The sequence below is a fragment of the Marmota marmota genome, unplaced genomic scaffold (genome assembly GCF_001458135.2).
Source record: "Marmota marmota marmota unplaced genomic scaffold, marMar, whole genome shotgun sequence".
NCBI classification, from domain to species: domain Eukaryota; kingdom Metazoa; phylum Chordata; class Mammalia; order Rodentia; family Sciuridae; genus Marmota; species Marmota marmota.
Window position 1 is genome coordinate 2,836,267 of NW_026000078.1, and position 27,786 is coordinate 2,864,052.

The 27,786-nt window shown below is 30.8% G+C and overlaps 1 protein-coding gene across 6 annotated transcripts in view; it reads right to left on the reverse strand.

Annotated features, from left to right (window-relative positions):
* Col11a1 (collagen type XI alpha 1 chain) overlaps nucleotides 1-27,786 on the reverse strand; it is a 211,632-nt gene that overhangs the window by 23,472 nt on the left and 160,374 nt on the right. For all 6 annotated transcript variants that reach the window (XM_048814622.1, XM_048814625.1, XM_048814623.1 and 3 more), the window contains 12 exons: nucleotides 26,306-26,413; nucleotides 25,375-25,428; nucleotides 21,977-22,030; nucleotides 21,343-21,450; nucleotides 16,840-16,893; nucleotides 14,554-14,607; nucleotides 13,304-13,357; nucleotides 8,919-8,972; nucleotides 8,431-8,538; nucleotides 8,122-8,175; nucleotides 7,514-7,567; nucleotides 6,615-6,668 (listed from right to left, as the gene is read on the reverse strand). In XM_048814622.1, coding sequence (XP_048670579.1) covers nucleotides 6,615-6,668; nucleotides 7,514-7,567; nucleotides 8,122-8,175; nucleotides 8,431-8,538; nucleotides 8,919-8,972; nucleotides 13,304-13,357; nucleotides 14,554-14,607; nucleotides 16,840-16,893; nucleotides 21,343-21,450; nucleotides 21,977-22,030; nucleotides 25,375-25,428; nucleotides 26,306-26,413 — 810 coding nt within the window. The remainder of the gene's footprint in view (nucleotides 1-6,614; nucleotides 6,669-7,513; nucleotides 7,568-8,121; nucleotides 8,176-8,430; nucleotides 8,539-8,918; nucleotides 8,973-13,303; nucleotides 13,358-14,553; nucleotides 14,608-16,839; nucleotides 16,894-21,342; nucleotides 21,451-21,976; nucleotides 22,031-25,374; nucleotides 25,429-26,305; nucleotides 26,414-27,786) is intronic.

The window sequence follows — 27,786 nt, forward strand, 5'->3', positions numbered from 1 at the left end:
ACTACCTGTCCCAGATGGACTGAAGAGACATAGATTGCAAAACAATTCATTTGACCAAAGTAAAAAAAAAAAAAAAAAGTGACCTCACACATTTGTAGTGTCTGAAGAATGACCTTACAATAGCATATTACTTGTTCCCAACTATTTTCTTCTCAGTTAACTCTGTTTAATCACATTATTATTTATCAAATTTCTACTGAATCTCTCTTATTTTATATATCTATTTTATTAAAAATTATATGCAGGGTTTTTTTAGTTTTATTGATTTAATTTTTTTAAATATACAGCAGTGAAATGCATTATAATTCTTATTATATATAGAGTACAATTTTTCATATCTTTGTATATAGAGTATGTTCATACCAATTCATGCTTTTATACATTTTTTTTGTATTACAATTCTTAATATATACCAAAAATTTTCATATCTCTGTTTATATATACAATATGTTGATATGCAGTTTTATGAATTTAAATTATCCCCCTTTCTGCAATTGTTCTCAAAGGAAATTCCTTTGTAATATGTTATGTGAATTTACATGAAGGAATAAATAATTTAAATATGTATAGATTTCAACAAAATTACAATATCCTGTACTTTGAAAATGCATTTCATTAGTATTTTAAAATTATTTTTAACATGCACCACTCAACTGAGTATTGATCACTATAAAATTGAAATGAGAAAAAAAAGAAAAATTTAGCAAGAAACAAAGCTAACCTATTATAAAGTTACTTGTTGCTAATAAGTTTTCTTTTAAATTACACAATCACAAAATTAGAAATGGTTTAATCTTTCACCTATATATTTTATTTATTGATAAATAAATCTATGAATAATGCCACAATTTGAAACTTTTATTCAATGTTAGTAGTAACATCTTACTGTCTGCACTCCTAAAAAATGTAGGCACTGGGCTTGCTTCTTTAAATATATAGGATATTAATTTAGTTTAGTCCTCACGTTCACTTTGGACTTAGTTATTATGCCCACTTTATAAATGAAAAAAAAAACTAAGACTCAAAGAAATTAACTTATCATATATCACATTCTTTGGTAACAAAACAGATTTGAAACTGGGTGTGACCGATTCTAATGCAACTGCATTCTAAATTATTGGTTTCTAATATTAAGATATGAAAGATGGTGATTTTCAGGTTGCAAAAGAACTAAGTAATACTAATCCCTCATGTTCTTTCATTTTTATAGCCAATAGCACCTATTTAAGCTAAAGCAGAACTCCTGACTAAATCAACTAGTTTGTTTGGCTGTAGTTTAAAACAATGCAAACATTAATTGCAAGTACTATACAAAGCAAACCGTACTTTTAGTAATAAGGGTATTATTGTTAGAACAATTTTCACACCATCAAAATATTTTTCATTTTGTCTAAAAAATGGATTACTATGTAAAACTGATAAAGTCAGTTATGTGCATGGCAGTTTATGTTAACCTACTATAGGAAACAATTTAGCACTGTGCTAAACAACTTTCAGGTCAGATTCAATTATGCCACTTTTTTTGTGATGTCACATTTTAAATGAAGAAAACCTTCATGTTATTGTTAAATTGTGCTGACCTAAGGCTGCTTATTCTACCATATCAAAATGCATGTGAAAAACACCGTAAGCAATGCATAGTTACCATATTTCTCATGCCATTAATAATTCATGGGTACACAGCCTTCTAATTTTGTTAACAAAGTGACTAGAATAGATTAAAATAGCCCAACATATTTGTATAAATTATTACTTTAAATAACTTTATGATCTTGAGGTTCTCAACATACAAATTCATTACATCATGCAACTCAGTATCAGAAACTTCCTATATGCTATTTTGCATAGTTACAAGGCACTTTCTCCCACAGAAATAACTACCATCCTAAACTTTTGTTAATCATTGTTTTATCATTTTTTTATTTTTACCATGTAGTTTGAATACTAACCATGTTTTACTTTTTTTGCCCATTAAATAAACAAAATGTTGAAATATATTATTTTGCAGTTCAATATTTTGCATTTATATAGATGCTCCTCAACTTCTAATGGGATTCTGTTATACTAATGATAAATTGAAAATATCATATATTGAAAATGCATTTAATATACCTGACCTGTTGAATACTATAGTTTAGCAATACAGTGCTTGGTAGAATACCAGTCCTTTTCTCACTGGCAGCTGCTCAGTGTGATACTCTCTTTTGATGTATTTGATGTATATGATATCACTAGCCTAGGAAAACATCAAAATTCAAAATTTGAAGGCCAGTTTATACTGACTGGGCATTTCACACCATCATAATGTCAGAAAATATAAGTCAAACTATTTTAAGTTGATAATGTATTTTCTCTTAATAGGTTTTTGAGATTCATCCTTCTGGATTGAAGCATCTCTAATATATTCACTTTCACTGCCATGAAATATTTTTATTTGTGAATATAATTAATTTATCTTTTCTTTTCTTTCTTTCTTTATTTAGTCAAGTCTCATTTTTATTTTCTTCCACATAAGGACAAAGAATTTTTCTGGAATGTTTGGAATGTTAGCAAGAAACAAAGCTACTCTATTATAAAGTTACTTGTTGCTAATAAGTCATTTTAATAAATAGCCTTACATACGAAAAAAAATTACATGTTTTTCATATGTAATTTATCTTTTCTATAGTTATTATTATGAATAAAGATGATACGAACATTCTTATATGTGCCTCATGGTAAACATGTGCAAGAAATAATGTAGGATATGTACCTAGAAATGTAACTACCAGTTGGTAGGAATAGTTGAATAGAATCTATTAGGTAACTTAGAACTATTTCTCTAAAGTGGTTTTACAAATTAACAAAGAATACATGTGAATGATAATCCCCCTCGTTTTTGAAAACATCTTTTCTAACATCTGGTTTGCCAAGAGTAGATTTTTGTTAATTGGTGAATACAGGATGTTATTTCCATGTGATTTTCAGCACATATTTCTCTGACTTCAACAACATCATATCTATCATTTGTGTATTTGTGGGGCATTTCTGTCAAATGCCTTCTTGTGACTTTTGCTAATTTTTTTTCTATTGGAATATTTTCTTTCAGAATTTGAAGAAATACTTAGATATTTTGAAAAATTATTCTTTACAAGTTTCTCTATGTTAGAAATATCTTCTCCTAACGGATCTTTTATTTTCCATGTCTCTTTAATATTTTTCGATAAACAGAAAATGTTAATTGTGATACATTTGATAGTTCAATTGTCTTCTTTTCACTAACAATCTAATGTAAAATTATTAGGTGCTACAAGAGGCTGGTCTATAGACATTGTTACATTATGAAAATGGTACAACAGGAAACAAAGGACAGACACAGGAAACCAAGAACAAGTAATGAGATTGAATCAGTAATGAAGTTTCCCCTAAAAGAAAGGCCCAGGATCAGATGGCTTTATTGCTACATTTACCAAACTTTTGTAAAACTAAGCCCACATCTTCTAAAACTATTTCAAAGAATTGAAAGGGAGGGAACTCTTCCAAACTCACTCTACCAGTCTAGCATTTTATCCATATTAAAAACCAAAAAAACCAAAAAACAAGAACACAACAACAACAACAAAAAACTAAACACAAATATCTTAGATGGTCATAGGTATAAGAATCCCCACCCCCAAATACTATGAAATGGTACTCAGTAGCACATTGAGAAGGTCATTCTCTAAGATCAAGTGATGCTTCAACATCCACAGATCAACAAATATACTTCCTCACACCAACAGAATGATCAGAATAATATGATCATCTCAACCAATGTAAAAACATATTCAGTAAAATAATGTCCCTACATGATTAAAACTCTAAACAAACTAGGTATAGAAGACATTTGCTTTAACATAAACAACAATGACTATATATGCTAAATACCCAGTCAACATTATACTGAATGGGGAAAAGCTGAAGGCATTTTCTCTAAAACCTGGAACAAAACAAGAATGTCAACTCTCACCATTTTGTCAATATAGTATTTGAAGTCTTAGTGAAATTAGGCAATGGAAAGAAATGAAAGGTATACAAACAAGAAAGGAAGAAGTTGAATGACCTCCTTCTACTGACAGTATGATTGATTCCATATATTAAAAAAAAGAAAATCTGAAGACTCCACTAAAAGACTATTAGAAATGATAAATGAATTTAGTAAAGATGTAGGATAAAAAAGCTACATGTAAGAATCAGTAATCTTTTTATATACCAATAATAAATTGGCTGAGAAATAAATCTACAAACTCATTCACAATAATTATGAAGACAAATAAAATACATAGGAATAAATTTAACCAAGGAAGTGAAAGAACTCTATAATGAAAATCTCTGAACAATGAGTAGATACAAAAAAGAAAAAAGGAAATAACTCCTATTTTCATAGATTGTAAGAAAAACCTTAAACATGCTGCCCAAAGCAATTTAAAATTCAAGCCCTATGAAAATACCAATGATATTCTTCATTGAACTAGTGGAAAAAAGTCTAAAATTCATATGAAACCACCAAAGACCACAAATAGTCAAAGCAATATTGAAAACAACAGCACACACACATGTGCATACATTTGCGCATACACACGTGCACATGTGTGCGCACACACACACAAAAAATGCTGAAAGCAACACAATACTAGATTTCAAGACAAAACACAGATCCATAGTAACCTAAACAGCATGGTACTTGTACACAGATACATAGACCAGTGGAAATAGAATAGAGATCCCAGAAATAACCCTACACAACCAACTGATTTTTGAGAAAGGTACCAAAAACAGAACTGGGAGAAAGGACAGTCTCTTTAAAAAAAATACTGGATATCCCATGTAGAAGACTGAAACTTGCCTCTATCTCTCAATTTCTATAAAAATCAACTCAGGATGGATCAAAGACCCAGGTGTAAGAACTGAAACCATAAATTACTGGAAGAAAACATCAGCAAACACTTCCAGACATTTATATAGGCATTTTATTATATGACTCCAAATATACAAGAACCAAAAGCAAAAAATAGACAGATGAGGTTATATCAAACCAAAATCTTCTACATAGCAAAGGCAACTACCATGAACAGAATAGAAAAATACCCAACAGAGTGAGGGAAAATATTTGTAAGAAACTCAAAAATCTCAACAGCATTAAAACAAATAATCCAATTTTTAAAGTGGGCATATAGTCTGAATAGACATTTCTTAGAAGAAGCAATATAGATGGAAAACAAATACATGAAAAGAGGAGATCAAAATAATAATTGCAAATCATTAGAAATAGATGGACTATCATTGAAAAGACAAAAATAAATGATTCTTCAAGGATGTGCAAATAAAGAACTCTAATGCATTGTTCATGGGAATGTTATTGAGTATAGTCATTATGGAGATTAGTATATGGGTTCCTTAAAGTAAATTAAAAAGAATGGATTTATCATATAATCCAACCATCCCTCTTCTGCTTATATATCCAAATGAAATTAAATCGGTGTACTGTAGAGATACCTGCACTCCCATGTTCACAGCAATCCTATTCACAATTGCTAAGATATGGAGTCAAACTAGTGTTCCCAGAAAGATGAATGGACAAAGAAAATGTGCTACATATATGTAATGGAATATTATCCAGAAATAAAAAACCTGAAGTACTGTCATTTATAGGAAAACTATCTAAACTACAGAACATCATGTTAAGTGTAATAAGCCAGACTCAGAAAAGACAAATACCATACATTCTCTCTAAAGCTAAAATAAGCCAATTTGAACACTCTGATTACTGGATGCTCAGCAGGGTGGAGGGAAGAAGGGGTAAAGGGAGGTTGGACAACAGGTTCCAAACACAGGTAGAAGGAATAAGTTGTAATGTTGTTGCACAGGACAGGGGGAGGATTATAGGTCATAATAATCATAAATAGTTCATAATAAGCTGATGTACAGTTTTGTGACGATCTAGAAGAGAGGAGCCTCAATTTCCCAACCATAAATGATGAGGGGAGGGAATGATAATTACCTTGATTTGATTAGTGCATGCTGTATACCTGGATTGAAATATCATACTGTGCCCCATTATATATAAAATTATTATGTTAATCAAATAGAAAAGCAAATTAAATTTAGTTTAAGAGTTTTGAAAATCCAGGTTCTTCTGCAGTCAATATTTTGAACAACAGTTGGTACAGATCTTCAGGAAAATTCTTTTGAATTTTTACTCACAAGAAAGAGAAGTTTGACCATGTAAAGCAATATAATATTATATACTGATTCCTGATAATATTTTACTCATATGACATGCAGGTTTTTGCAATGCTTTAAGCTACCACTGGAGCGTTGACATCTTATCCACACATGGTACTCCAGGAGTTGATGTTCAGGGTACCACTGGAATTTGTTATAACAGTCTATATTTTCACTGAGGAGAGTACTAAGCACGCCCTAAATAGGAGTTGTTTTTCTTATTTTCATAATGATATTGAAGTGGTTAAAGATTCTTCTATTTGAATAAGTATCCTTAGAATATACTGCCTATAGCTTACATACATAAGTTTAAATAAATGGTGAATAAAGAACAGATATTTCAAAATGAAGAATTAAAAAAAAAAACTTACTCTTTTCCCAGGAGGACCTGGTGGGCCAGCCTCACCAGATGGACCAGGAGGACCCTATAAATAAATATAAATTACATATGAAAGACACTGTTAAAGAAATTGGAAATTATCTTATGGATTATATAATTTCTCAAAACCTGTACTTAAATAGATCTTGCTTCCTCATTTCCACAAATCTATTTTTCCTTAAAAAAATCAGCTTAATTTCAGATACCTAAACTTCCTCCAGATATCTACAAATGAAGTTGATAAATTCTTATGGTAATCTTCAAAGCTAAAGGAGAGTGAATCAGATTCCCTCTGTAAAACTCTGTCCTTTTAAAAAATGCTAATTTCTATTTGGCAAATATTCAACCAGTATACTAATTAATCGACTCATGCAATTAATAATTATACTCATAATCACATAAATTTGTGAAACTATGAAGTTTTACCTCTAAATTCCTTTCAGTCTTATTTTTTTTTCAAACATAACTTTCTTAAGTTCATATATTAATCATGACCAGTGAAACTACACAGCATGTACAACTGCAAGAATGGGATCCTAATTACAATAAGCTATACTTCATGTATATATAATATGTCAAAATACACTCTACTGTCATGTATATCTAAAAAGAACAGATACAAAAATATTTTTATTTAACACAAATTAATGGATAACTGAATCTGATATAGTATGGCAAATCATTAGTATGCTGTGACTGTAGTTTTTATTATGAGGACTTTGATTATAGTTTTGATATATCTCAAGAGAAACACTTCTAATTAAACTGGAATTCAAATATTTCTTTTGGAAAAATGTACACAGAGTGAGCTATGCTTTTGAAAGGTTGATCATTGCTTTAAAATAACTTGAGTGTGTAAAGATTAATAAAAAATTTAATGGGCTTTCTTACCGGTTGCCCAGGATCTCCATCTTCACCCTTGTCACCACCAACACCATCTTGACCCTATGATCAATAAGAGAAAATGAATCCAGACATTTTTCACTACATTTCATTTTATCAGGGGAAAAAAAAAAGGTTTAATAGACTACCTTAGTGTGTTCTTGAGATAAATTATCAGATGGAAAAATAAAATTACTATTATTTTCTTTTAGGACTGTGGTGCCTCTTAAAGATAAATAAAACTGCTGCTATATCAGATTAAAAATATAGTATGCTTTTGATATAAGTCAAGTAAGAAGAGGCAATTAGCATGAAAGGCAAGTTCATCCTTTCATCAGGAACTGATATGGTACAGTAGATGATCGGATTTGCATTATAAAAGAGACAGGGAAAAACAACAACCCTGCAACTTTAGTAATAGGTAATCATAATCATATACGTAGAAATAATAATCTATAGTAATATTATCACATGTATTTTCTTGTAGTTGTTTGTTTTCTTTCTTGTTCTGTTTTTGAAAGTCCATTTGAGTAATGAAGAATCTTCTTTATTAACAAGAGAAACACTGGGAACATCCCTACAAAAATCAATCATATATTTTTTTCCATAATACTTACTGCAGGGCCAGGTTCCCCAGGAGGACCAGGATCTCCAGGAAAACCAACAGGACCCTAAAAGAAGGTTTTTGAAGAAAAATAAATAAATGAAAGAATTTGAAATTTAAAAGGGTAAAGTCATGGCAAAGTCTAGGGAGAATATTTTTTTGTGCTGGAAAATTTCTTAAAAGTAAAATTAATTAAGAATATTTATGAATATATGAAATGAATAAAACTCAGCTTCACTAACTATATTTCTAATATTTCTACAAAAAGTTCAAAAGTGAGTCTGGCATAAATGCCACTTTAAAGAGAATTAAACTCACTCACCGGATTACCCTTGGGGCCATCATCACCTGGTGGCCCCTTTGCACCAGGAGGTCCAGCAGCACCAGGTGGACCAGCTTCTCCTTTTTCTCCCCTTTCTCCTTTGGGACCCTACATAACATAAGAAAATAGTTACTTTACAAGCTTTAAATCAGTTTTTAACCTTAGCATACCGAGCAGACAATTCTTTGTTGGGGGGTTCTGTTTTGAACATTGTAAAAAGTATAACAGAATGCATCCATTAAAGGCTATTAGTTGTAATGCTTTCACTTGGGCAAATGTTATCTTTCTCAACTTGTATGTGAATGGAAATAGTCTAGGATATGCGATGGTATTAAGCATTAAGTCTCTGCCTTTCTGATTGCTTTTAATGGGTTGAAAAGGGAAACTAAAAACCTAAATCATTACTGGTAGTTAAGTTACATTTCAAAATGCTTTAAAGAAATTTCCAAACAACTAACATCCTATATTGACAATAAGATGACACTTACACCTGAGCCTGCTTCTCCAGGAGGCCCTGGGTTCCCTGCTTCTCCGGGTTCACCCTATGAGGAAAAAAAAAAAAATAAGCATTAGAGCAGAGAAATGACATCTTGCAGTTGTAAATCTGCCTTCAGTTATGATCGTACATTTGAGAGTAGTCACTCCATTATTTTATTGTTTAGAAAAAGACAAAGAAAAACTTGAATAACAGTAAGGAACTTTTTATATTAATGAATTCAGTATTTTTATTTTTCAGATGAGGAGACAGAACCACATAGGCTTGATATTACAATTCTCATGGGTTAATTATAGTCAGCACATCAAGTTAGCTTACCACCAAACAAATATAACTGACATATGCATGCTTCCCAACAAATCATGTACTTGTATGCACCAATATTTACATTATAATCAATTTTACTGATTAAAAGTTTCAAATTGTTTCTTACTGAAATATGAATTCACTTTCTCTTTAACATAACAAATCGTCTAATAATTTGAGACTACATTATGAATCCTATAGGATACGGTTAATAGAGATCAGGAGAACACAGAGAAAAGAGTATAATTATGAGGTATAGAAGGCATTTAGATACTAACAAAACTGCTCTCTTTGAGAATATACTTGCAATAAATTTCATAGCTTTTATGATCTCATTTAGATATGGGTGGCTATTTTCTAGCTTAGCAGAATAATACATAAATTTCTAGACACGTAGATTTTAGCTATGAAAGCCTGTTGCTAATGCCTCCAATGGAGAAATACATAAAAAAATATAACAACTTGCTAAAGTGATTGTTTAAGTAATACAGTACATTCATAAACTGTACTTCCACTTATAATCATGGTACTTCCAACTCTGAAATCAGAGATCTTAGCAATTCTGAAGTGGGCTGTGTACTTCTTAATTGAAAAAGATACATGAGGCCTGAGTTTCCTTTAATTTTAAACTCTTGTATCGCCAATATTTGTAGCACAAACTCCATGCTCTTCAATGGTTTCAAGGGTAGCAAATTAAATGTAAACACAGAGAAAACTATTTTGTGTACAAAATTCTTACTCTTTGAGAATATACATGTATTTTAAGTCCTTATATTATCTGCATAATTGTGGAAGACATCAAGTATTTTAAGAAATTTATCAGTAGTAGTTAGTGTGTATAAATTTTCTACTCTCAAGGTGAATAGCAAGTATTTCCAGTATTTTGGATAAACCTTACAAGTAAAATATTACATTTTTATTATTTATGAAGAAAGAAATTGTTGAGCTATCTCAGTCTAATGGATTGATATATAAGTAATATTTTTATGAGCTGGTTATTTATACCTTTGAATGGAAACAAGTAGTTTGCAATTCAAATCAACTGTAAAATGCTCATGTTAAATATTTTATATATGGTATACATATAATATTTATTTAGAATATAGAAAATATGTTGATTCTGTACAAAATGTTTTCTTATGTGTCATATTAAGCCAGGGTAATAATGCAGAGGCAGCAATTAGAGGTCAAATAACTATAGTTTTTTAAATCCCTGTCAACTGTAAAGTCAAACAGATTCTATAAAACTTTTTTCCTTTTTTTTAATAGAGAAAATGATAGGCTGTGAAGAGATGGTTTTAAATAATTTTCACGGTTTAAGGATGACCTTTGTAATTATAAAGTCAAATTTAAGAACAATACATTAATATTCATTTGTCCAGAAACACATATGAAAATTATGTTTATTGTACAAGTATGCACAATATATATAGCAATTCCATAAGATGTAATTAATATTTTCTAGAAATACCTCAGTTCCAATTTTCGAAAGTGGGTAGGACAAAATTACAAATGAATAAAATAATGCCACAGGGAATATATCAACAAGATTACAAAATACTGATTCTAAAGAATAATACTTGATGTAAGTTATATGATAGTGAACTGGTAGATGACAAAGTGCTAGTTTATGAAAGTGTCATTTCTTATAAACCTTTTTACCTCATTCTATATAATGTTTGCTTGTTTAAGTACAGCTTCCTACAGAAGGAACAATACATTACTCTGTACGTTCAGAGCTATAGACATATTAAATATTAAGAAAATACCCTCTTTTGAGGGAATTATTAAAGTTCAGAAGTTACTTATGGTAAATATACATTACATGAACATGTTAAATATGTTCATCCAAAGCACACAATGACTAAAGACATTGCCTTCTTCTATTTTTCATTTTTAATGACTGAAAATAAAGTTTCCAAAATATAAATGGGGATATGTTCAACCAGAATGAAAGATGATGTCAGAAATCTATAATATATAGCAGATTCTAAAAATAAATAAATAAATAAATAAATAAGATTAAAGTGTTTTATTTCTATACTGTTTGGTGTCACATAGAAAATTAAAAATAATAAAAGAGCAAAATTAGAGCTCTCTTTTGTCATGTAACAAATTTCAAATCAGGTACATTTAAAACATAAAAATCAAATCACCAACTAGAGTGAATCATCCTCATAAAACTCATAGTTGGTAAGGTGCTACCACAGAGGCTTTAAACAAAATGGAAACAGTGTGGGACTTCCTCCGAACTCCAAACATCAGTGTCTATCTGCAAGAGTTTCACAGAAGAAAAAGCATAAAAGAAGCCAATGAAGAACTTAAATCTATTCCCTTGTATTTGAAATCTTTAGGAAACAAGCTGAAACGGCTAGTAAAACCAGGGACTGAGTCGAACACTACTAGACAGCATTAGAACCAAAAAGTGATAGTGTAACAAAGAAAAGGGTCAAGGCTGATGTCATTGATCTGATACACAAGTATCCACAAATCAGCATTGTCTTAAGCTTTTCCTCCTAGGACAACTGACCTCAAAGACAAATGCTCTTTCAATCCCACCCTCCACCCACCAGAACAACTTAAACACTCAACTTTCAATTTCAGAATATAAAAAAGATATCCAAATAAACTGCACCATTGATGCACTAACACAAACTTTTCCAATGAAGTAATTAATGTATTGGAATAATCACATAAATTTTCTAAAGTAAACATCAAAATAACATATTCTGTTATTACATTTTATTTCTGAGCTTCAAATTCTTTTTTATTTTATTTTTTTTTAGTTGTAGATGGACATAAAACCTTGATTTATTTATCTTTATGTGGTGCTGAGGATCAAAGCCAGTGCTTCACACATGAAAGGCAAATGCTCTGCCACTGAGCCACAACCCCAGCACTTTCAAATTCTTTAATTAAAATCAATGAATTTCTTTTAATAATTCAGTACAAGATAAAATGTGTCAAGACTTAAGGTCAAGGAGCAGAATCACTTCTTTACTTTTGGTACCAGGAATTGAACCCAGGGCACTTAGCCACTGAGCCACATCCTCAGTCATTGTATTTTTTATTTTAAGACAGGATCTCACTAAAATTGCTTAATGCATTGCTAAGTTGCCAAGGCTGTCTTCAAACTTGTGATCCTCCCTCCTCAGCCTCCTAAGCCATTGTTATTACAGACAAGCAGAATCACTTTTAAAAGTTTGGGATAAATCTGATATCTTTAAATAATTATCAAATTCAGGAAAAAATTTAATTTTTTACCATATAATATTTTCTGCTATGAAATTCAATTCTTTCCTCAAAACTGGTAAATAATTTATTTTTTAAATCAAGAAAATACCAATGATATTTTTCTTCATAATTCTATTAAGAAGTGAGCATGAATACAAATTTTTTAAAAATCAGTGAATCATTTTGACATTTTCATAAAAGAAGAGAAAATTATTAAAATGAAATCATGTTCATCAGAAAAGGAAGCTATTCCAAACCTGGATGTTTTGGCATATGCTAACTATTTTGAAAAGTGCCAAAGACAGGTCATATTATTAGTAATGAAAATATAACTCAAAACATGACAAAATCAATGACTAATTCTTTTGTGTAATGAACATTTCTATTTCCCTTTTAAGTCAGTTACATTGAACAATCTCTTCTATGTTCAGTCCTATGACTATCTAGAGAGTGAACTCCCATCAGAAATTCATGGAGTGGAGTGTATTTTTAAATGAAAAAACTTTGATGAAATTACTGAAGATTTTTTAGTTTCAGCTTTCCAGCTCTCAAAGGTGGATAATGTTGACACCATCATTATGAAGTTGTTGCACTGACTAAAGAAAATAACCCATGTACAGCATTCAGTACAATATCTGGCAATCAAAAACATGGTATCTCAAAAGTACTTTAACTTTTAATGTGTTTAAGCACTAGAGTAGATGTCATGTGAGTCATATAACTATACGTAAAATACTAAAAAATCCCTATAAATTAGAAGCACTTAAAATAGTATACAATATTATCAAAAGCTCTTACTTTCAGCTATTTCAAATGGCATCTTACTAAATTTCTTACCTTTTCTCCAACACCACCAACTGAACCAACAGATCCTGGGGGTCCTTGTGGTCCCTTTAGTGTAGAAAAGGTAATACAGTTATCCTTATTCTTGTGTTGAAATATAAGTTCATAAATATATATCTAGTTTTTCTCAGAGACAGAAACATATGCTAGAATTCCGTTGTCAAATGTACTGACAGCAAATAATTTAATATAGCACATTGACTTTCAAATTCTCCAGAATTTCTAATGTAGAGCAGTAGTTTTTGCAGGTCTGATCATTCCAGTTGACACTTGGAACATAATTTTGATCTCTCTACCCTGGAAGTCAGGTAAATTTTACAGGATGATTTTGTGGTGGATTAAAACTATGACTCTAGGTAAGTATGAAAAATACCCCCTTTATAAATGATTAGTCTTGAAATTACTTAGGGGGAATTGAAAACCAACCGCTCTTTTAGATCAATTACTTCTGGTCTACTTTACTCAGTTCTGTCCTGCTAGAATTAAAAGCAGGCCTGGAAAAGCAAAGAAAACCAGCCAGAAGAATGAGCAAAGCACAGACATCTTCATTGTCAAAACACAAAATAAGGAGATCCCCAAAACACAGAAACGATTAGTAATAACAATAAGATACATATGGCTTGACATTTCCAAATCCTATAACACTGTACCAGTGTCAGTTTCAGGAATATCTTTTTTTTTTATATACAATTGAGAGGAAACATTTTAGATAGTAAGAGGTGCACTTATGCACATACTACTCTGACACATTTTATAGACCAAGAATACAAAATCCAAAGCCTTTAAATAAAAGACTTTGGGCAGATGTGTAAAGGTACAGACATACACTAGTGCAAAGGCAACTACAAACCATCCCCTATGCCATTGTTAAAGATAAAGCTTATGTTTGAAAGATTCAGCAACTAGTTATTGAACAGTAATCATATGCAAGGCATAGTTAAAGTATTTTGATCTGAACAATGTGGTTTACTGTAATAGAAATAACATAAGTAGTATTTGCCACTAACCAATAAACATATCTTGAATGTGAACCATATGTCTATTTTATATTTGTTCCCTAGAAAGCCTGTTTTTCTCCCTGAATAATGAAGTGGAGTGAGTAAATGATCCTTGAGTTCTCATCCACTTCTAACATTGAACAGTGGCATGATTATCTCCATTGTATCTCAGAAAACATCTGCCACCAAATAATACCAACACTTAAGTAACTTCAAAATGATCAGCATATATTTGACAGTTCTTACATCAGCTCCATTGGGACCTTGAGGGCCTCTTGGGCCAGGAGGACCAGGTGGACCCTGTAAAAGATGAATAATAAAATTTATAAGAATCAAACTCAAATGCATATTTAACAGTTCTATTTTGTGAGTAAGAAAATTAAAAGAAATTTGAAGGATATGAAATCATAGTCAGTTGGGCATATCAGGGTTTTAAGGTGCCTGACAGATACAAATAATCCTTCACACGTATCTGTGAAGAAATCAGTCCTTCACTAAAAAATCAATTTGATTAGAAAATAGGACAAGAAAGCCTGTTGCTAACATCTAATATGATGTATTCATAATATAACTGGCAATATTTTATGTAACAACATACTAGAATATAAGGGGACCATGAGGTTAAGAGAAAAAAGGCACTTGACTACATTTAGAATTCTTTAATTCAATAAAAGCACTTTGATTTTTTTTATTAATTTGTATTTGGATCATGTGTGTGTCTGTGACATGGATATAACAATCACTCTTTAGTTGTAGTCCCCAAACAAAGTTTCTTTTTCCTGGCTGTGCATTAAAATTACCTAAGGTATTTTTTATTAAATATTGAAATACTGATAGCCAACCCCCTATCTCAAGGTTTAATTAAAACAGTCTGTAGTGAATACCATTGGTATTTTTTTAAAGGTCTTAGTTTATTCTAATGCCATGGTTGAAAAGTTTCTCTAGTATTCTCTATTACCATAAGGTCAGAGAGAACATATCAATGATTCATGGAACCATAGCAACCATATCTAAAGAGTAGTTTGCTACATATTGGAGGCTGCTTGGAAGTTTTATTAACCAGCTATTTGAATCATCAATGATTATTCCACATTTCTTCTACTTAATCTGGTTGTGGTCCTTAAAGAGAATAAAATCTAACATACAGGTATGAAATTATCAAAATTGTTTTCTCAAGAAAGTAAAAATTGGGGGCAATGTTGAAAGGAAAGAGCATTATGAAATGTATTTATAACATTTCATTATAGATTTCAATTACTTTGGCAAATTATTTTCTTATCAAAATTAGTGCTTAATAAACAAATATATGCATTTCAAATTTTAGTTTAAGGTTTTAGGGCAGAAAGTCAGAATTAATAAATGCAGATAGTTATAAGTCATATCATGCTAATTACGACTGAGTTCTTTATTAAATTTATAATTTGTTTCAAACTATTACAAGAAAATCTCATTATCCATCAACAATTGCTAATTATACAAATCTGGTGTGATTATTATTTATTTTATGCTGCTCCACATCAAAGTCCAAAGTTAAAGCCTAAGAAGCAACTAAAATACGGCATCTTTATAAAAGACATAAAGGTAAGAAAGTAACAACATATGAAGGCCAAACATGCATATAATATTATTCTGAGGTGAGAAATAAAGAAAAGGAGATATAGCTGAAATAATTATATCAATATTTAATGGCTACAGATGGAGACAGAGTAGGAAAAAGGTGAGGGGTAAAACAGAAAGCACCATAGTCTTTAGGACTACTTTGTGCAGATCAATAAATTCTAATAAAGAAATTAGTAGTACACTAATCGTTCTTCTATTTCAGTGGAATTCCCCCCTTCTAGTTTCTTTCCCTCCCTGTCTTCCCCACCACCACCACTTATTTTGGACTAGCTTTCACAAATCAAAGAAAACATTAGACCTTTGATTTATCAGTCTGACTCATTTCACTTGGCATGATATTCTCCAGTTCCACCCATTTACCAGTTCCACCTATTCTTCTTCATGGCTGAGTAAAACTCCATTGTGTATATATATACACCGTTTTCTTTGTTGATTCATCTGTTGAGAGATACTTTGGTTTCATGGCTTGTCTATTGTAAACTGTGCTGCTATAAACACTGATGTGGCTGCATCCCTATAGTATACAGGACTGAAGAAAAAGGAAAAGGGAGAGGGGATAGGATAAGGGAAGAACAGAGGAATGAATGTGACCTAACTTTCCTATGCTCATATATGAATATCACTGTCATGCACATACCATGGTACTAACAACAACAACAAAACCCTGAAAATAAAAGTAAACAGCAGAAAGAACAGTAGACAGAAGCAAACAGGGCAAGGGAAGGAGGGAAGGAAAGAGGAAATACTGGGGACTGAAATAGAGCATCATATAATATATTCCAGGCTTTTATTATTATGTCCAAATGAATCATAACATTATGTATAAATAAAAAGAACCAAAAATTTTTTAAAAAGAAATTAACAGTGTGGAGATTCACAATAATCATCAAAAAGTAGAAAATACAAACTTACCATGGGGCCAACATCTCCATTTTCACCTTTTTCACCAGGTGGACCTGGTAGACCCTAGGAAAACGTAGTATAAAAATAAAATTCACTCAATACATCTTGTCAAAAGTCATGAATTAAGTATAAATTAAGATAAATACATGGAAATTAAGATGCAGAAGCTAACATTTGTTAAAATACTTATAATGGAAGTTTTGCTCTCATGTGATAAAATCTTATACCTACATTTACAGATAAAATCTGTGCTTTGTACAATATTATACTGTTCAATTTTCTTTACTATAACTAAGTACATCATATGATTTTGGAATTTATGAACACCTACCCATTTACTCTACCTTTTTAATGAACTGGATATAATAACATTGCCATGGTACAAATCTTCTGAAAAATATTATCCCAGATTATTTCAGAATATCTCATCTAGGGGAGGTTTTTATAGATAGGTATCACTTTGAAAAACTCTTTTGTAAAATTGATATTTCAATATATCTTCAATATTATACATATCTTCTGAAGTTTGGGCCTGTTAATTCATCTCTGAATCTTAAAAAAATTCACATGACCATAAAAATTATAAATTTAGACATTGTTTCCTCAAATTAATTTCCACTGTATCCATTTGCTTTAGGAGAAATTCTGTGTTACAGTATAAACCTAGAATAGGCTGGATTCAAATTTTAATTGACCATCTTTATGTGAAAATTATTTTACTTCTTCCATATCACTTACTCAATTAGCAGAAGAGTTTATATTTTCTCTCTCTTATCACAACAGTACTTGTGTGTACTTGAATTGTATACCTATATACATTACTGTGTGACTTCTCTACATACTTATAATCTTGGCCTACTTTTGGGCAGTGTCAATTATTTTCTTCCTTAGAACTGGCAGAGGCCAAACAAAGAAACAAACAAAAACTAAGATCTCAATAAAATACTGTTGAATAAATGGTGAAAGCATGAAACCTAAGAAAGCAAGCAAATCAAAAGAAACAAGCCAAAAAAAAAGTTTCTTGTAATACTGACTGTGATATTGGAAATTCTCTATTATTTAAAATGTTTAATCTCAGGAAAAATAGCTACATAAACAAACTGATAGAATATTATACTACTGTTAATTTGATACTAATATTCTAAACATGAATACTATATATAATAATAAAGCCAAATACCAATGAAGATACATGGTATAAATTTAACTGTAGAATATGTATGTGAAATAGGTATAATAGTTGTTGGACAGAAATTTATGGTAAGTTTTCAATTGTAAGATTATAAATTATTTTCATTTTTAAACTTTTTGGTGATAAAGTCATTTGTATACAATATTTGCATTTCAAACATGGATTTGTTTGTTGTTTGTTTTGCTGTTTAGTGTTGGTGATCAATCTCAGGGCTTTACACATGGTAGGCAATCATGCTACCACTGACCTCTTCCTCCAGCATCCACAAAATTTATGTTTAATGTTTTTACTATGGTATTTCAGATGTATTCTAACTAACAAAAAATATAAACAATGCTAAAGATCTAAATAAATGCTGGTATTTTAATAAAATGATTGATTTTGGTGCGGTACTGCCATGGTTGCAAATTATTTGACCCTGACCCACAATAATATTTACTTATAATCCTCACACATGCAAACATGTGCAAAGTAGCTGAACCATGAATTTCAAAAAGCAATGTTCACCATTTTGATAGATAATGACCTTTGAAATTTTTATTCTATTTTACCATATCCTGTTCTATCTCATTTTTTAAATGCAGGTAATAACCCTGAAATTGTTTTTATGACCTGCTAATTCCACATGACCCGCAGGAAAGAGTACATTACTGAATATATCTGTAAACTTTTAAAATATGGTATATATTCATTTTATGTGTAAAACTTAATTACTGACTTATAATGGCCAGTCATATATATACTGATTTAATATGTTTCCCTCAAATGTTAGTAAGATATCTAAGAAAAGAGACTGCTATATGTGCTTCCTAAGCTGTTACCATGCTCTGAAGACAGTGTCTAGAATTAATATTTAAGTTTTTTACAAAGAAGTAACCACATATTGTTTCTTAGTACTCTATGCAGAATTACCAGGGGCAGATTACTAAAATGTTAGATTCAAAGGTCGTCAACTTCAGACGCTCCATTTCATTTATGCAGTACAAGAACTTAAATACTTAAAAATGCAAGTAAAGTTTAACACAGATGAAACAAATATTTCACTTTAAGACAATTTTCTTAAGAAGTATGTACTGCAACATAAATGTAAAGTTCTTAAAAACATTACAAAAATTAAGTCACATTCTTTATCTTTAGTCCAAGTTTATACATAATTTTAATATATAGTACATTTGATTGAGAATCCCCATATTTAATGTTACATAAATATGTCAATAGTTTTTTGTCTCTTGCAAGTACATTTTATATTGTCATCTTATTTTAGGCTTATGATCAGTTCAACAGAAACCTCCAAATAAAAAAAAATCAAAATATTTTAAATTAAGTTGTATTATAATTTGAGTTAAGATGTAATATTTTTATTGTTGAAATTAATAGAGATATAATAAGCAAAATTCTCTTTCAGCAAGTAACTAAATGTGCTTAATGGTATTCTAGTGATAATCAGTTTTCATATGTCCTAACTTTCTCCTAGGGAGTGATTTATGCATGGAGAGGTTTTATTGTAGGGTTTGTGAATTTAAAATCATCTGCCACTTCAATGAAACACCAAAAATTAATTTAGGTCAAAAACTCTCTCTCTGAAACACACACACACACAAAAAACAACAACAACAACAACAACAAAAAACAACAACACTCTCTTTCTCTTCATATGCAGATGAATAGTAAATATCAATTTCAGTAATTTTATTCAAATACTAGATTATTATTATTTATGTCTATTGTGATTGCTCCTATCTCTATGAAGAATCAATTAAAGGATAGATGTAATTGTGTACATATTAACTACATTAGCATCTTTTCAATATCCCTATTTAAAGATGTAGTTATGGGACAATATGAACAATTTTTTAATAAATTGATTTCTTGAGTCATCCTCACCAAGGAACACTTTTTTCTTATTTTGTGAAAAAGGTGATAATTTCTATTGCAGCAAATAGTGGCAATTTTATAAATATAAACTACAAGGCAACGTTTTTTTAACCATGAGAGCCAAGTTCCTAAATTACAACCTTACAGAATTCAGAGTAATCACATACATGACAAAAAGAGAAATTGAATAGTAGCACATCCATTGGTGATCTTGTTTTAATGCTTTCTTGTTTTAAAATATGTGTACTTCTCACACATACTGTAAGTAGTACTCATGACTATTTATTTACAACTATAAAAATGTCAAACACAACAAATATGAAAGTAAAGCTTTGTACTTTTCAAGCATAAAAAAACTTTGTCATTAAAATGAAGCAGAAAATTAGGATATCATGTTAACTAGTAAAAAAAAAACCTATTTTAACAGTAATAATTACATTAAAAATTATTATGTGACAGGATGTAATTTGTACAACTATGTACATAACAAGCTATTTAATACCAAAATCCAATACTTTTACGATTTTATTTAGGAAAATAAAGATGATTAAATATATACAAATTTCACTTGCATATACTTTTTTATGACTTCACAAATTCTTAGGTACGGTGAGCCAGATGACTTAATGTATCATTTCTAATATTGCTAATTAAGCACAAGCAACATCCACATTACCTAAATTCCATTTAAAACATCTTTACAATTTTACAAGGAATCACTAGATATGTAGAGAATAGTAAGTATAGAATAAGTAAGGGGAAAAAGACCAGACGGTTGCAAAGTTTATAGGGATCAGTGAACATCAGGTGGAAAGCGAATCATACTCAGAACAGAGACGGCCAAGAGTCCAGTTGTAAGATCTATACTACAGAAATAAAAATTTCTCATCTACAGTGTCTTGCAATATAATATTTCCTTCCAAGATATGCTTCATAAAACACAAATTATTTTAATTAAAAAAAATTAATTGGTTTACTATTAATCTATCTATTATTGTTTATCTTACTATTTGTTGGCAGTGTGCTATTTCTCTTAATACTTTTGAATGTTTGCTGTTACCTGAATTATTAAAATTTCTGCTATAAGACCCAAGAAAAACCATTCTAATGTCTTACCTTTAATTATCAGACTCATACACACGTAGTTCATTTTTTTAAAAAAAAATATAGGAATGAAAAAAAGGGGTTATAATATCTGAGGTATTTTGCCTAAGGGCTAAATGTACTGCAAAAGCAGGAATCAGGCTGATACATGTTCAGAAAAATTAAGAATACTTGGTAAAAGGCAGTTGAAGTTCAGATATATATAAGAGTAAAATAATCATTATAGTTAAATATTGTTCTTACATAGAAACAAGGAAAGATGCTTTTCTCGCCTCCACTAGGTGAACCTGACATATGAACCAGGTGGAAATGATGGAGTAAACAATCAGAGAACCACTTACCTGAAGACCTATGGGACCAGGCGGTCCAGGGAAACCTCTTGCACCCTCATCACCTTTCTGCCCAAACATCCCCTGCTGTCCTCTGGGACCTGGTTCTCCATCGCCTCCCTAGGGAGCAGCAAGGAAAATAATCATGAATTGGACAACCATTATGATACGAGTCATAAAATGTCTCCATTGCAATTTGTTCAAAGCTGATATATTTGAGAATAACCAAAGTAAAATGTAAACTAAATTCCCACTATTTGCTACAAACGTGTCATTGTTCATGTTGCTAACATTTCATGTTTCTGGAGTACTGCTGATTGTGAGTTGATCATATATACAAATGAAGCAAAAGCTTTTTAACATTGAAAAATTTATTACACATTAAGTTATTTTCAACTAGTTATAGTCTAGGTTGAAAGGAAGTCACGTTTTCTTGTTCTAAGGATAAGCTTGGTTAGCTATGCAATATAATTTAAACATGACCGATATCAAACATACAAATAGAACTTATTACCATACAAAAATTAACTGTGAGTCAGTGTCAAACATACAAATAAAACATTACCACACAAAAAAATCATTGGGTTATGTGACATTTCATAAATTTCACGAATGAGATCTTGGTTGAACAAAATGGAATACTTACAGCAATTCCTGGGGCACCAACTGGTCCTTGAAGACCTGGAGGACCAGGAGGACCCTGAGATAGATAAAGACCAGTAAATTTAAAACTGAAGCCAGAAAATCCTATATAAACCAAAACCTTTGCAATATAAAAGCAAAACCTTTGACTGATCAAGGTCTATTAAACCTCTCTACACCCTTTGGACAAACAGCAACATTACTCAGAAAATTTTCACTCTTAGAACTGTCAACTGCTGCTTATTTTTATTTTGAATCAATTTTAAATTGACACTTATTGAAAGCCTTCTCATCTATAGGTAGTAGATATGTAAAAAATAGATTTGTACACTAATATACATCAAGTTGAAGGTTCACATTAAAATTTTTTCACAATACCAGATTTCTTTAGTGAAAACGTATGGGTCAGGAATAGCACATGAAAAATTTGTCTATGTAGTATCTTCTAACAGAACATGAGAATTCTGAAGATTCCCTAGAGATAGTATGTAATTTAGATACATGAAAATTTCAAACTTCTAATATGTGTACACACACAAACTTGGTATTATATATCAAGTATATTGGACTCTTTATTTTGAGCAATAGATTCCAAAGGCATTATGAGCCTTACTTGCATAGATATGTCCTTGCTATCTTATTTTCTTGCATTAAAACTAGTCAGGCTCTATAAAAGATATGAAAGCAATCAAGAGTCATTGAATTCTATTCTATTATATGGTTACCACCTTTGGGGAAGATTGCTTACAGCAAAGATTCCAAAAATGTTGTCTACAAACCACTGAGGGTATTTGAGACCATTTGAGTTTCTTCCAGTTCAAAATTCTTCATATAAAAACACTACAATGTTATCTTTTATACAATCTAGGCATTTGCAGTAATGATGCACTAATGATGATAAAATTGCTGATGACTTTAACAATCATCATGTCAATAGCTACAAATTATAAAAGCAATAACTATATTTTCATAGTCCTGAACTCTGTCATAAAATGATGTTCTTGTTGAAGTATGAATCATCCTTCATTTTATTAAATATTGACTTTCTTTTGTCAGGAATAACACATAAAAAAATAGCACATGTCCTTTGATATTCATAGGACCAAACTAAAGGAAAAAGTTCTATTGTTATATATTGAAGTACAACGCCTCTTTCAAAAAGGCACTTGGACTGTAGTTTGATTTGATGCTGAGGCAGTACTTTTTACATGGAATACTATTTTTACTTAAAAGACAAGACAGACAGTAAGACTGTAATTATTTAACTTGGGAATTTGGCAGAGATGTGATGAAAATAAAGAAAGTTTGTGAATTAAAAAAAACTGACAGTATTTATAAATGCATCAAAGATAACATTGAAATTTTCAAGCAAAATTAGAATTCTGAAATCTTATATCTGCCATTTCAGGCCTCACTGCTGCCCAATCTGAAATCATTTTCTTATGTTATTGATATTGTATAAAGTAATGTGTTAACACATTAAAGATCTTACTTAGTCAACCAGTAATTTTCAAATGATCATTGCAGGATGATATAAAATTATATATGAGGAAAAGAGTCATTCAAAGTGCAAGGTAGACAAATAAAAATGTAATAGCACAAGGAGCTCACTGCTTTGATAGCAGATTCCATACCACAATTGAACTTAAGAAAAGTTATGATTTATCAAATGTTGAGGTAGAATCAAAAATACACCAAATCATCTGAAAAAAGATTTCAAAACACTCTTGCCTTTCCAACTTCATATATATGTGAGCCTGGATTTCAACCAGAACAACCTATCATTACAGACTGCAGTGAGAAGCACATTTGAGGATATAGCTTCTTCTATTAATCTAGAACCCCCCAATAATGAGGCATCGCTATTCTTTGTACTATATATTTTTTTGGGGGGAAATATAGCTATATTTTATTAAAACCACCTGGGGATTATTATTCTTAATTTTAATGAATCAATATGTAAGTATTTAAAATTTCTCAGTTTAATTCATAGTATAATAATCCACATGGAGCACAGCTTTTTGGCATTCTTAAAAAGTGTTTAAATCTACAAGGGTCCTGAGACAAAAATATTTCAGAACTGCTGGATTATAGACATCCAGTCATATTTAATTATAGCTTTAAGGAGGAAATAAAACCTTTCAAACATGGCTTCTGGAAATCACATAAGGTTTTCTAATTAGACAAATTGTATTTACATATCTTTAAGATATGTAAAAACCTAAGAAAAGGTAATTTACTAAAATAGAACTTTTAATTTATATCCAATAGCAACTGATCACGCTTAGGCATATGGTTTCCATACACAATTTCCTGTGATACTTGTACAGCATAGATCCAGAAGATCAACGTTGCCCATCACTCATTAAGGTTGTCTTGTACTGATAGAGAAACACATGAAGGGCTCACAATGGGTTAAATATTGCATTATCTAAAAGCTGTTTTTGTTTTGATACAAATTATTCTCTTTAGTTAGGACCATTCATCACTGGATTTGGTGACTATTCAGTTTAAGAATCAATTCTAAAAAGAAAAAAAATCTTTGTTCAAAGTTGTTTTAAGGTATGCAATAATTGAAACATGAAAAGCATCAGAATGATAAATGGGTCACAGGACAGAGTCATGGCTTATTAGAATATAATTTCTAGAATGTTATGTAAACTTCTATACTAGTTGAAAAAATAACAAATGTAGAACATTACTCTGCACTTCCCCAACTTGCCTTCTTATTGCAGAATATGGAACACTTAAAGAAAGAAAAAGAGGAAAATAAGAACTAGATGTCTGTAGAAGCTCTTTAAAGAGCATGAATTAATGAATAAATGCAGAGGGAAAGTACATGAGATATTATCACTTACCTTACTTAATCTAAGAAGAAGGGAAATTTTAAAAAATATAATTCGAATAGGATTTAAACTGGTAAACAGTGAATAAAAAAAGGCCGAGAGGCAAGAATGAACACACCATTTGGCCACACAACAGAAATTCTTTCACCAGCTTCATGATTTGTTAAGAAAAATATTCCAAAATAAGCACTTAGAATATATGGAAACAGATTTATCAATTTATATACAGGTAAAGACCACAGGAATGGTATTTAATTTGGCATATGTTTGCATAGTATTTCCCATATGGAAAAGCAGGCTGGCTATTGCATTACAGTACTCTTTCATTGCTAGAGTGGAATTTAAAAATAACCTACAAATATCATACTGGACTTAATGACATAAGCAGAAGACCTCACAGAATTGTACAGCATTATGGAATGATATAACACAAAGGTAATAAAGTATTGATATTATAACATTTGGCTAGGTAAGTAAATAGTATTATGGGAAACTATCCATGGTAAACAGTAAAAGCTGTTAAATTAACCCTGGAAATAAGCAGCTGGAAACTCACGTTTTCTCCTTTGTCCCCCTTGCTGCCTTTTTGTCCTGGTTCACCAATTTCACCCTGTATTTGAGAGAGTTAAGTGACAGTTTATTTGTAACATCGTAACTTGCATTGCATTATTATCATTATCATTGAATTATTACATTTTATCTTTAACCCAATTCCATGTTAGCATTTAACATCACTGTTTAAGATGCATAATCCTAGGATCTGTGTGTCTAGCTTTGTAGTTTTGACTAACATATAGACAAATGTCAGATTAACATGGAGAAATATTGCAACTGGATTTAGAATTTAAAAAATTGATTTTGTCTCAAATATCCCACTGTAAAATGATAATGGAAACACATTGGTGCAGAGACAAATAACATTAATCAAAAAGTGCTTTTCTCCTAGTTTTTCAAATAGTAAGCTAATGCACATATTCAAAGTAGTGCTGTTTCACAAATTTTCTATAGCATTTTAGAATAATATTAGAAAATCTATTAAATTCAAACACAACTTTGCATTTGGAATAAAAAGCTTAAAGTCTTCACTTATATATTAGTAAGAGAGCATATAATTGTCAATTCAGTATATAACTCTTAAATCTTACTATATAATATCTAAGATGTAAGTGCTAAACATATGCAGGTAATTATTTTTATTTTGCATTCATTTCAGAAACATTTTTTAAAATAAACAGTAGTTGGCACCTACTATTTTTTCTTACTGCCACTTTTCTCTTATTTCATTTTCCTATTTGTATCCCACATACTGTTTTATGGAAGATATACTAGCTTTCAACCTCTAAAATAAAACTTTCCAACATGTGAAAGGTATGGTAAAATTTGATAAAGGTTACCTTCCACCTGTCATCCAATCTTAGACTAATTATAAAATATTTGAGAAAAAAATTAAACTTTCAAACAAGTTGTACAAAATATTGGACACTGACCTTGTCTCCATCTTCACCAGGGGAGCCAGCAGGACCAGCAGGTCCTGGGAGACCCACGGGGCCCTGTACTCCATCTCTCCCTGCAGGGCCTTGGGGACCTTTTTCTCCCTGTATTGAAAATCAAACAGATCATTAATTTGTTGTAACAAACCTAACAACTAGCTGTGTGCTACAATTTTTAAGTGCAGCTACAATTTATATATATAATATAGATATAACCTAGTTCCTATACTTGACAAGGAAATTGTTTAATGTTTCTAAGGAAAAAAAAATTCAAGCAGCAAATGATAACATACATAAAAGATCCCTATATCGTTTTATGACTTAGCCTTTTAAATTATTTATGAATCTCAGCGTTGGTCCACAGAAGTAATTACGATTCAACTGAGAATTTTTTCTTTCAGACACATAGTTTCTAAGTAAGTACTGGCAAGTCGGATCTGATGCCTGATGTTTGTGAAAACTTGCTGAACCTCAACTCCTCTTTAGTGTCACTGAAGTAGCTATACAGAAGATATAAGGCTTTAAAAAAATCATAAAATCCACTTCCTTCTATGTCCAACTTCACAATAGACTTTAGATGTAACTCTTTCCTATTTTAACACATCTGTCATGGATTTTCTGGATTTTGGTATTTTAATTCAGCTGTTTTTCCTAATTCAAAATGACAAGGATGCTAGTTTTTCCTACTTTTATTTTTGTTTGTTTTTGACAGGGACATTCATTTACCTACATTGTGTAATTAAAAAAAAAGTCTTAATAATAAAAACTACCTCTGCTTTCCAGAAAACATCCTTTCAGAGTTTAAAATATTTTACTTCCTAAAAGTCAAACTTTCATAGGTTTTGCATAACACTGTATTCTCAATTATATTCAGTGATTCCCTTTTCACTTTTTATACCAGCTGGCCATCTACAGGTTATTAGGTCCAGCCCACCTCTCCAAACTTCCCCCACCATCCAACTCTTGCCCTTTATACTGACTTTTATCTGCTTTGTCTCCCAGTTAGTCCCACCTAGTGCTGGGGATCAAACTTGGTGCCTTGCATGTTAGCAAACACTATACCATTGAGCTATACCACCAGCCCTCCTAGTTATCTATTCTCCATTTTATCTCTGTCACTGACTCTTGAATTCTAAATACCAGTGTCCTTGGTCTAAATTACTTAAACAAGGCACTGCTTTTCCCTACATTCATTTTTACTTCCTTTCAAACCATGCTCTACATTGTAACCAGAGAACAAATCAGATCATATTACATAATTTCTTAGGTCAATTACTTGTTGCTGTTCCTAAGAGAAAGACCCAGCTTACTGGTGGCTTCTACTTCTGATGCAACCATATATAATTAATTAATTAATGACAACTAAAATAAAATAACTATTAAACAAAGGTAACTTGTTGATACTTTTTTTTATATGTTCTTGTTTTCAAAATGTGTGACAAACTTATTATAGAACATACTTCTCACATCACTCTGAG